This window comes from Aulonocara stuartgranti (genome assembly GCF_965226115.1).
Source record: "Aulonocara stuartgranti genome assembly, chromosome: 18".
In the NCBI taxonomy this organism is placed as follows: Eukaryota; Metazoa; Chordata; class Actinopteri; order Cichliformes; family Cichlidae; genus Aulonocara; species Aulonocara stuartgranti.
Genome location: NC_138954.1, coordinates 31,806,144 through 31,818,348, shown reverse-complemented (window position 1 = coordinate 31,818,348; position 12,205 = coordinate 31,806,144). Strand labels below are relative to the sequence as shown.

General features: G+C 40.8%; 1 protein-coding gene across 1 annotated transcript; it reads left to right on the top strand.

Annotated features, from left to right (window-relative positions):
- The first annotated feature begins 3,419 nt into the window (after nucleotides 1–3,419).
- lrrc53 (leucine rich repeat containing 53) lies at nucleotides 3,420–10,963 on the top strand. The gene is made up of 9 exons (XM_082514574.1): nucleotides 3,420–4,195; nucleotides 4,260–4,359; nucleotides 4,436–4,564; nucleotides 5,898–5,996; nucleotides 6,838–7,013; nucleotides 7,598–7,761; nucleotides 7,868–8,057; nucleotides 8,151–8,343; nucleotides 8,564–10,963. Exons 2-9 carry the CDS (start codon nucleotides 4,353–4,355, stop codon nucleotides 10,816–10,818), a joined length of 3,213 nt encoding a protein of 1,070 aa, XP_082370700.1. The 5' UTR covers nucleotides 3,420–4,195; nucleotides 4,260–4,352; the 3' UTR covers nucleotides 10,819–10,963.
- The last annotated feature ends 1,242 nt before the right edge of the window (nucleotides 10,964–12,205 follow it).

Below are 12,205 nucleotides of genomic sequence, written 5' to 3'. Positions count from 1 at the left end.
TATGGCAAATATTATATGGCAGACTCAGCACTTGAATCCAATATCAAACAAGAATGGGACAACAGTCCTCTCCCAGCAGCTGGTGTCTTCAGCTCCCAGATGTTTACATACTCTTCCTGTCCAAACTGTTTTAAAACATGTCATTGCCATCAAATTCAAAATCACCTTATTTTCTTTCTTAAAATAGCATGTTTTCTCAATTTAATTAGCCGATTGCTCATTTTGAAAAATGCACCATTTTTACCTCCTGGTAACTACTTTGTTTGCTGCTTAGCGACATTTAAAGAAAAAAAATCTGTATTTTTACTGGCATCACTTCCTGACATCAGTGAATGTCCTCCAGCTTTAAGTTGGTCTTTAGTTCCTAAATGGAAATTAGAGCATCTTTAAATGCAGTATAATGTAGCATATACATAGCAGAGAGAACCAGAATCTCAAGACTGGCTTTGATTCAGATGTAGCAGTTACAATGTGCTGAGTCCTGCGTTGTGAAAGTGTGCTGATCATGGAGCACTTATGCTTGCCATGGTCAAATTTGTGACATTCATTTGGGCAACCAACAGAAATGCAGAATGACAGGAAGAAGGTGCATATAGTACAAATAAAGACCATAAGTGGCCACACACAAAAAATGGTTAAACATCAATAGAAAATCCTCACTTTGAAAGCAAATAGTAATTATTATGTAAAACAATGCATCTTTTCAGTTGCAGTCACTCTAGACATCAGTGATACTTATACTTAGAATTAAGATAAACAAAACAAACAACGAAAAAACTAAGACAAAGTTTAAGGCTCTGTTTCCAAGTCAGACATGACATCTGTTCCTCTCAGGTAACAGCCAGCTCTACTGAGCATGCTTCAGAGACGGCCAGGTAACCTGAGCTAGACCCACTCATATACACGGTACGTGTTGCAGCACTACAGCAACCAGTAAATGATGGCTCTACAGCAGACAAGCACTACAGGTCATTCTGATGGATCATGTGAGTGGAGTGCACCATATCAGGAGCAGGGTTAAAACACTTGGTTAGGAACAGGTAAGGAACCTGATAATGTTTTTAATGGATTTCTATGATGACGATCTGACAATGATCTTTTTTAAAATTAATATTTAGATGTTCAGATTAAGAAACCAAGCTGTAGTAGATGACACTGGAATAAAGGTATACAATTTGGTATTTGGTAAATACCAAATTGTAATTGGGTCACTAATAAGCTCTGTTAAAAGCATATTTTCCAAATGTTGTAACTGTCTAGTGAGTTGCCGTGACGATGGTGGGTCAAACTTATCCAAGGAGTCAGTCAACTAATAAGATGGGAAAAGTTTGAACTGGACTGAAACCTAATATCCCATGGTTAACATGTGTGTACCCTGACCATCACACTATCATAAGGCCTGGCGTGCTTCAGTGAAAGTCTCACTAATGTAGTTTCCAGGCAAGTTCGTAGTTTCTTCCCAGCACTTCATTAACCAGTGCAGTTCATCAGGAAATCTAGGCTATATTACCAGCTGGTAATGCCATTTTCAACTTAAACCAGCATGAGGTTGGCTTTACCTCAGGAGGTAGAGCAAGTTAGGTACTAATTGTGACTTCCTAATAATGTACTAACTAATCCAAAGGTCAGTGGTTTGATCCCTGATTGTTTCAGTCTGCATGGTCAAATATCCTGGATAAGATACTAAACCCCAAATTGTGTTTGTTGAAGTGTGACTGTTGGATAGAAAGATGGTAAACAGTGCTTGTATGAATGGGTGAATGAGACATAGACTAGAAAAGTGCCACATAAGAACGAATCCATTCAGTATTACCACTGAAGCTATGTTTGGCTGCTCCCTTTAATCATAAGGAGCCACCACAGCAGGTAGCTGTTTTGACTTGGCTGATTTTTGTTCCTCACACAAACCCAAAGAGATCTGTGTGCCTCCTCGGGACTGAACTGAGGGACCTTCAGACTGTTTTGTGAATGTATGAACCACTACGCTGTGACGTTGCTCAGTGATGTTTTACTAACAGCAGGCAGAAAATCTCTAAAGCAGATATACTAGAAGCTGAACATCCTTAAAACAAAATAACACATCGACTTCAGGAGGCACAGACAGGCTCACTGCCCTCTCATTGTAAATGGAGAATGAGTGGAATCTGTCTCCACCTTCAGGTTTCAGGGCGATCACATCTCCGCTGATCAAGTGCAGCAGCAGCTACACTTCCTCCTGAGGAAGAATAACATGGACCAGAAGCTGCTGCTGCTACTGTTCCTCAGTGTAGAGCAAGCTCTCCTACTGTGTGTTCTGATGTCTTATTATTTATATTTTGTTCCTGCACAGTAGATGTGGAGCATCCACAATTTCATTTTTTATGTACAAGGACAATAAAGGGCAGTTCTATTCTGTTCCACTACAAATGTATATTTGTCCTGGTCCTAGGTTCTTGCGTTTACTTATTATTACTGTTATTCTGTGCCTGAAGATTTAGATTACTATCTGATGATTGACTTTCTATCATACTGTTAATTCTGAGTGTCAGTTCTTGTTGTATTGTGTGAAGTCTGTTGGCTGTTTAGTTTCTATGAAATTTTGGCTACAAGTCTAGATTGCTTTACTGTTATGGTGTTCGGTCTGAGTTCTTTGTTTTCTGTCTCATCCACATGTGTCTTGTCAAGAGACAACAAAGAGACACAAAACAGCTTTAAAGAAATACAGTACACAAAAAAGAGATGCACCACAAAACAACTTTTTTTTTTGGCTGCTCCCTTTAAGTGTTGTCACAGCCGATCATCTGCCTCCATCTAACCCTATCCTCTATCAACAATTTCTGTTCCCCTTCACTACATCCATAAACTTTTTCAGAGGTCTTCCTCGTTTCCTCCTGCCTGGCATTTCCATCTTCAACATCCTTTGTCTAATATATCCACTTCCAACTCGAGTTTCTAACTCTGTCCCCAAACTGCTCACCCTGAGCTGTCCCTCTGATGATGTCCATCCTGGTCACTCTGTCACTTGCACGTCAGCCTCTTGTCTTTTTCTTAGAGCTACTGCCTCCAAACCCTGCATCATAGTAGGTCTCACTACTGTCTTGTAAACCTTCCCTTTCTTGCTGCTATCCTTTTGACACAAATCCCCCTGACACCATCTCCACCTACTCCACTCTGCCTACACTCTCTTCTTCACCTCTTGTGTACTGTCTGTTGCTGTGGATAGTTGACCCCAGATATTTAAAGTTGTCTACCCTCACTCCTCTATTCCTAGGAGCTTCACTGTTACACCTGTCTCCCAGGTGTCTACTGTCTCTTCAGTAGTATTAAGACGAACTATAATGTCAGTTAAAACAGTTCCCTACAAAAGAAAGCTATGCAAAAGAACAACAGTGTCGAGACTCACAAAAATGGGGCAACATGACAGAGACAAAAGAGATTAACGTGACACACAAAGATGCATGAAATGACAACAAAGAGACTTGATGTGATGAAAAACAGACACAAAACAACTACCAAGAAATTCAAAATCACTATGTAAAAATGCACGAGATCAGAGTGCAGCTGTACATTTACAACAGTGAAAAAAGAGCTTAGTGAAGATGGAAGCTCCACATTGAGTTCAGTGTTAATAAAACATAATGCTTAAATAGCTCTTAAATCAGGTTTAAGTGGTGCTTAGACATTATTGTTTCAACCAGCAGTGCTGTCTGCGCTAGGAATAAACTGCAAAATGCGTTTCTTGTATAGGAGATAAAAGTCTGCCGGGTTGAAATATAATTGCACTCTGTAATGAATGTGTTGTCTTGCTGGTCAATCTGATGAGCCATTCTGCTTTATGGTTATTGTGGAGTAGCTTACATTTGTTTATCACCAGAGAAAAGTCCATTAGTAAAAGAGCTTCAGCAGAAACATGATAGGCCTCATTTGGCTACAATGTCGAGCTGTTATCCATCAGTCAGCCTCCTCTGGGGACAAACTCTATCTCCCCAGTGCTGCCTAACACACAAGTACACATGGTGATGCATTACCATTTAGCTTTATTTGTTTGCTTAGCAACAGAGAGCAAACGTGTACTTGGTGATTATTTTCAGTCTGTGAAAACACCTATGAAGACGTCTGTATGTGTTTTATTCATGATGTCACTCATTCGTCTGCAGTACTTGTGTGTTGTTCTTTTCAGGAAGCTGCAGGCTAAGGTCCACACTCAGCCATGCAGGTCTGACTACACAAGATGGGTGATTATGGTGTTTTTACAGTGATACAATTACGTCTTTTTGTAGGACAAACGGATGATAATGGCGATACGGATAAAGCTGTATCAGGTTACGACCCTGTGGAAGAGAGGCCTCATCATCACTGCACTGTAACACAACATGTACAGTGAGTAGTACACATGGTTTTCTTGCATCGCAGAGGCCCACTGCAGGCAGTTAAGATTATGCAAATTTCTTTTCAGATATTTTGCTGATGTTGTTGCTGCTAGTCATCAGCGCCCAGCGCATGTCCCAAGTCCCGTTGTGTCCTGCTTCCTGTATGGTTTGTTCTGAGGATGCTGTCATCTGCCAAAGACTGACTAAAATTATAGGTAAAAAAAATATGCCCTCTATAACTGAAAGCTGAGCCTAAATAAGTGCATAGTCCTACTGTACGGTAGTCATATGAAAAACGTTATTTGTCAGTATTCAGAGCTGAAGACAGCAAAACACGAGAGAAAAGGAACTAACAAAATAAAGGAGAAAGTAACTAAACAGGTAAACACTGAACACAGACATGAAGGATTAACAATCGAATAAGAGGGTACTGGGATATGGAGGACTGGGAGAGTTACGTTACACTGAAATAAAGCATTTCATGCTTTAATAATCAATTGTAAATTAATAAAATAATTTGCTAATTACTTTTTGATTATGTTTGTTTTGTTTGTTTTTTTAAAAAAATATCCATTATATGGTAATTTAATGGACAAAAACACAAGGAAGTTTGATTAGTTTCCAAGTTTATTTGTGAAAGCAGACATTAGCTTACTAAAAACGGTAGAATTAAACCCGATTCTTTGATCCCCTTGATAGAACAGAGAAAACCCGACTCAGAGTGGTCAAAACATTTATAATTCTTTATTCAATCATCTTCCGGAAGAGAGAGCCCTGCACAGCCCATAGCCAGCTGCAGAATCTCTAACATTAGAAGCTCAGCCTGTGTCTCATATAGTGTTATTTTGGTACTTCACACGTCACACAGTTTCAATACAAACAACTCCTTATATGTCAGTAGCTTCCTCTTTTTCTGTCTAACTTCCTCTATTTATTAATATGCGTGTACAGCTGCACACGGACTTCCTGTTTTTCAGTCTGGCTGAGCACTTAGTTTGTGAGTCAAAAGTGCCCTTGGTTTACAAGCCTTCATTACTAAAATACATAAAACCATATAATCAGCAAATAAGCATTAAGAATATATATATATATATATTTATTTATTTCTTAACAGTAGCTAGCTAGTACCCCCATATCACAAACTAACACAAGCCTACAAGGGTGGGGCTACCTGGAGTGATGCTAATGTTACGTGCTACTTTCGTGTTACCTTCCGCAATTCGTAATTCATAATACTAATTTGCAAATGGATTGACTAATACATATTTTATTGCACAATGCATTATAAAATGACAAAATGTAATAATAATAAAATCAATCCTTAAAGCTCAAAGAAACACAAAAGCCAGTATTGCAAAATATAAACTAAAGAAAACCAACAGAATTTGACATTACTAAAAACTGTCATATATTACACTTTTTTATAAGCTTATGATGTAGCATAATGCAAAATGTACCACTTTAATGTGGTACATTTACTTCTTATGTATGTAACCGAAAGGCACTAATATGCTGATGATGTTGTGTGTTTTTGTATGCCTTGACCAGTTGCTCCGAATACCACACAGGCTCTGCTGCTAACAGAAGGCTCAATTTCTACAGTTCCGCCTGCCTCACTGTCTGAGCTGAGCAACATTACAGTCATTGGTGAGTAAACTGGTGAGTTCTGAGAATTGCAAAACAGCAACAATAGTGGTAAGACAAGTTGATTCTGTTCACGGGGGGCATGTTCTGATATGTTCTGATTTAGGACCTGGGTGGCTTGGGGATAGAAGCTCCTCTTGAGTCTCTCTGTTCTTGCCCGTATGGTATGGAACCTTCTGCCTGATTGCAGAAGTTTGAACAGTTTATTGAAGGATGGGACGGGTCCTTCAAAGTAAAGCAAAGTTAGTTTAACCCTGGAGAACCCATGGGGTCAGATCCGACACCACTGGTTTACTAGGGAACCCATGGGGTCAAATTTGACCCCATGGGTTCTCCAGGGTTAAATAGTGAATCAAAAAGCAGCCACAATGGTCAAGAGGGGTATTTGAAGGTAGCAAGCAAAAGCTTCTAATGCAGCTTTTCATATTCATTCTATGATAAATTTTGCCTCTCAAATTTACAAAAAATAAAGACTCGAGACTAACTACACACAAGCAAGGCAATTAGTCTTGCTTGTGTTACATGTTCCCTCTTAGTACAGCCTTTAACTTTTGATCCATAGAGGTCAGTGTGCCAAACCCTTTTGCTAGATGAAATAGAGTTACTTTTAAAACTTTGACCCACTAAACTTCAGAAGAAAGTCCTCTGCACCATAAAAATACTGCAAAGCAATGGCAGATGACAGACAGAAAAAGAACAAAAGAAGGGAAATTGTCCTTTTCTTTTTTTTAGAAACAATAGCATAGCCAGGCAACAGGACATCTTTCACTTTTTAGATGCATTAAAACATTTAGACTCCCGGTTTTATAGTGTTCAAATGTATTTCTCCCTGCTGATCATCCAGGTTTGAGTCATAACAACATCTCAGAACTTGGTAAAGAGTCCTTCAGAAATCTGCCCTTCCTCCGCACATTACTGCTGGACCACAACCTCCTGAACAGTGAGTCTCTACAGGGTGGAGCTCTGATGAATCTAACCCAGCTACAGGTCCTTACCTTGGGCCATAATATCATTAGCACGGTAGGTACCTTTGCTGGGGAAAATGCTACTATTTGCAACAGTAGCATTTTCAGTTGAGAGATTTTACAGTTAAGTGATTACTTCATTAATCAGGGATAGTAAGTCATGGAAAAGATGGATGTAGCCGTTGTCACTTTACCAGCTGAAGGCTCGAGCTGAACATCTTAGTTTTTTGAAGACCTGATGTGACTAACTCATCATATATGGTGAAGCATATCCTCCTTTTCTCCTTCTGGACACCTATGGGGACAGTAATGAGCAAAATGAGCATCATATTGTATTCAGCAAAAATTGAAACCAGAGATAGAAGTCACAAATGATGAGTAAAGTGTTTACTGAGGTAATAGAGCAAGGCTGCCCAGGGTAATCTTCCTATGGAAGCTGAACCTTTTTCTACCTGCTGGCATTTAGAAAGAAGATAACCTTTATATAAAACATAGACAGTAAAACCAAATACTATGTGCAGATGGTAGTAGATGTTTATCGTCTTCCACAACGTTTCTTGTGCATTTAAAGAACATACAGCATTTTAAGTTTTGGGACTAAATACATGAAGTAAGAATCAACTCTGTGTTGCTGTGTAGATCCAGGGTGGCTGGTTTAAAGGTGCCAAGGCTCTGCAGAGTCTTACACTGGAGGGAAACCTGCTCACCAGCTTAGATTCTCGTTCCTTCCCTCTAAATGACCTCAGAGAACTCAGGAATCTGGATCTGTCAGATAATCTGATTGAGCATGTGGAGAGAAACAGGTAAGAAGTTAATATTACAATGTTTATTTATTTCCTTCCTTTAAAAGAAATAAAGGACCTTCACCAAACCTAATGTAATATATATATAAAACCCTTTGTGTCTTAGTTTCCGTGGCTTGGTGAGCCTGACGACTCTGGATCTTTCCAGAAACCGCCTGAGTTCTGCTCCTGTGGATGCTTTTTCTTACCTCACCTGGCTGACAAATCTCAACCTGGACCTCAACTCATGGAACTGCTCCTGTCAGCTGCTGGAGCTCGCCGACTTCCTGTCCACCTTCATCCAACAACCTGACAAGGTACAGGAACTCCCCCCACTAAACCTACGTCCACTCACCAGTACAACCTGAACTGACTTAAATCTTTTCTCTTTCTATTTGTGCTGATCTCAGATCCTCTACAATGGCCGTAGGATGGTTTGTGCGAGCGCTGACAACCCAGCTGTAACCACAGTGCTGGAGCTGACCGATGCCAATTGTGTCCCGTCCAATCAGAACATCACAGTGCATATAGAGCCAAGAGCCAGCGTAACGCCTCAGTTGTATGCTCGAGATCTAGCCATCACTGCAGTCATCTGCTTTATTGGTGAGAATGATAAACAACACAGGATAAAAGAACAATGATTTAACTCTTAGACGTTAATGAAAGAATAAGAAAAGAGGAGTATTAGATGGAGAATCATAAGCACAGAACACCCAGCTGAAGCAACACAGTTCTAAATGATCAACATTCGAAAATAAAAACAGGAGAAAAATACACTGCAGAACCTTTAATACCCAATCATACTCATTCTCCTGTGCTTCAGGTGGCGTTGGCTTGACTCTGCTGATAGTTCTGATTTACTATCAAGTGTCTCGAAAGAAAAAAATGAAAGAAAGTAAAAGACTGAAAGAGCAAGAAGGAGGAAGCAGCAGCACAGCTAACCACCGTGTTAATCACCTCGATGTTAGAGAGAGGAGGAGGGATGTTTTCTTGCAAGAAAACAGCAGGCAGCAGTGGAACAAGGACGCCGTGACTTTGGACACATGGGCAAATGAACCCAGAGACCAGTTTAGATTTAGAACTGATGAGAACGGTGGCTGTTTCAGCTGTGCTGACTGCAGCAGTGATGCACCACAGCTGAACCCAATGAGAAGAGAAAACAGGATGAATGGAGGGATTGAGGCAGAGGTGGACAGAGAAAGGAGAAAAATAAGAAGGATACCCGACGAGGAGGAGAAAAGGACAGAAGTTCAGCATAGAATCTTGAACAGAGACACCCCTAACAAGTCTGTTTTTCAAGAAAATACAAATTCATCTTCTTATCCACAGAGTGAAGCCTTTAATCAGAGAGCAGAGATCCTGCCAGCCCGGAAGAACGGCAGAAATGTGAACAATCACAGGACACACGCAGAAGTAAAGATTAAAGGATATGAGAGTTTACGCTGTGAAAGTTGTCACAGGACATACAGAGCAGAGCAGGACATGAGACAACGGAAGATTGGGACCAATCCAGGAGACTTTGCTTTCCCTAATGGCTTCTCTTCTCAGTACAGGCTGAATGAAAGCGGAAGGAATGCTCATAACCACTCTGACATGATGAAGAACACAGAGTTGAGAAAAGTAATCAGAAATGTGTCGTTTGATCTGCAGAGTTCAAGAACCCTGGAGGAAGGAAACAGTCAAATTGAGGACAAGAGAGAGGAGGACGTAATAAGAGACAAAAGAAAGAGAAGAGAAAAGAGGCAGAAAGTTCAGTCCAGCCGGTTGGTGAAGGTCAAACTAAACTTGAATCCACTAAGAAAAAGCAAAGTCCATCCAAGGAAGAAAAATGAGCAGGGTCCTTTGGAGAAAAGCAGCTCCAAGAAAAGCAAAGAAAAAAGAAAGGATGGAAAAGAACGTGAGGAGAAGGAAGAAAAAGGAAAGTCTAGCAAGAAAAAAATTGGAAAATCCTCCAAGATTGAGACATCGGCTGAGGTTGGAATCAAGGAAGAAGAGGTCGGAGGAGAGGAAGGACAGAAAAGCCAAACACCCTCTGAAAAAACAACTTCCAAAAGTGATAACAATGACCAGAAAAGTACAGAAGACAGTAGATACCCAGAGAACAACCAGTCTGTGCAAAGCAGCAGTGCTGCTGACCAATCAGGGTCCACTATTGTTAGTGGACATGGGCAAAGTCTGCTGGGTAATAAGTATCAAGGAACTGGCCTGACTCTGGGTAGTGCTCAGCATTCGTCTACCAACCTCTCACTGCTTGGCTCAGCTGGCTCACAGCTAAGCGGCAGCAGCCTCTCTCTTCCAGGGGGGAACTTTCTGCTCAGCACCTTGGCCTCAGGATCAAATTTGCTGTTCCCCAGAGGTCCAGCTCCTAGTATAGCATTCAGTGGGCCTAACGTGGCTCCAAGCAGTGCTCCAGACATGCTTATTAGAGAAGCTGCAGGGGGAGTTCTGTCTGCTGCTAACCCTTTACATGCAAGTGCAACACCTCAGACCGGAGGAGCTCCCTTGAACTTAGCAGCAAACCCAGGTGTTAATCCTGCAGTTGTCCAGTCCCCCTCTCAGAGCCAAATGCTTCCTGACAGTGCTCCTCTTGTAGCCATGCCAAAACCTGAACTAGTGCAGGGACAAGTCATTCAGAATGCAGGACTGCATGAGCTATCTGTTGAACCTCAAACATCCATGACCAAAGAGAACCTCCCTGCCTCGCAGGATTGTATGTCTGAGGTTGCCCCCAAAAGACTCGAACCAGCGAGCACAGTGGAGAATATATCAATTAGTAACAGTCAGGCAGAGACTGGGAATGTATCTGTTGGTACAATAGCTGATATATCAGTAGGGGGTGTGGCTCAAACTGAGGTGCCTGCAGTGGAAAGGTCTGGAGCCAGCATGCAGGAGGCAGGCGTATCAGGTGTGCCCGGTATATCCACAGAGAGTGAATCCTCCACAGCAGCTGCTCTGCTGCAGCAAGAGTACCTGCCTGAGGAAGGAGGCTCCCCTTCCCTCAGGAGGAAGCTGAGACTGGTGCTTCCTGAGAAGACATCCAGCCGTCCTCTCACTGCTCTGGAGAGGAAAATACGTTAGAAGCTAACTCAGTATTTAAACTACTTTTTATCTGAGTAAAAGGAGCTAATGTTACTACTGAATCATTTTGAGATTTAGAGGATTTCATATTGTTTATTTTTTATCAATTAGTATTTTTGCATTTTAAAATCATTCATGGCCTTTGAAGCAGCATTTGAATAAAATTACATCACATGAAAACCATTTAGTGGCTTTGCTGCAGCTTTCTGTCGTTCCTCACAATCTTCATCTACAGATGGTATTTCCTTGTGTGTTGTGACAGTATAGTTAAAAATGACGACATTTATTCGTGGACATGAAGCACAGTTTCATGTAAGGCGGAGCTGTTGCTTAGTTCAGCTGCTAACTTACAACAGCCATTCACACATTTGAGGTTATAATTGCTCGAGTAGTACAGTAAGTTCTACGGTAAATACAGTAGTGAAATAAAGACAACATCTTTCAGTGATCTGAGGACTAAAACACTGTAACTTTGACCTTTATGCAGATTGCAGCAGGTTTCTGGGGTTTTGGTGTGCATGCAGGATTGGGTTTCAGTTTTGGCCCTAGGGTGGCTGTTTGCAGAGGATTAGGTTTCCTGGTCACACTGCAGAGCTCTACATGCTACCTACACAGGGGTCCATTTACTGTCTGAGCTTTCCTCCTCCCGTGAGTCACTGTGATACATTATACTGTCGAACGTCACTATCTTGTTAATGTTGTTCATGGATATGATCACAGAGAAGGTGTCTGTGGTCCTGATTCTTAGACGGCATTGCATTTCTAAGAACAATAACTTTATTTGTATATCTGTTTTTAAAACACACAGTTTAAAAAAAAGTGCTTCACAGATTGGATAGAAGCACGTGTTAATAATAAGTGTACATTTAAACACACAAATACTTACATTAACTGCTGCATGCACACTTCAACACACATATAAGAAGAATGAGAGCCAAAAATTAAAGATGAGGGTAAAGGTAACTTATAAAAACACTTTTTTAATACAAACCAAACATTGAGCTGACCTGATAAGGCAGAGGAGGGCTGTTCCGAAGTTTTGGAGCTCCAACCTAAAAATTGTGGTCACAAAAAATTCATTTCACTTCAGTTTTATTTATATAGTACCAAAGAGAAAAAATGGCAACAATCAAACAACCCCCTCTGAGCAAGCACTTGGTGATAGCGGGGAGAAAAAAAACTCCTTTTTAAAAAGAAGAAATCAGACTCAGGGAGGGGCAGCTTTGGGTGAGGAAAAGAAGACAGGGCAAAAGACATACTGTGGAATAATATCTAACGATTAAATGCAGAGTGGTGAATAAACACACAATGAATTAAAACAAAGTGAGTGAAGAAAGCCTAGACCTAGTGCAGTTTAAGTAAGGGAAGATTCAGGGTTACCTAATAC

What these genes read in the sequence shown, in the direction of transcription:
- lrrc53 (XM_082514574.1), top strand. An exon ending in GAGCAACATTACAGTCATTG is followed by an intron (nt 5,997 to 6,837) that starts GTGAGTAAACTG and finishes CTGATCATCCAG; the next exon opens with GTTTGAGTCATAACAACATC. An exon ending in GCCATAATATCATTAGCACG is followed by an intron (nt 7,014 to 7,597) that starts GTAGGTACCTTT and finishes GTTGCTGTGTAG; the next exon opens with ATCCAGGGTGGCTGGTTTAA.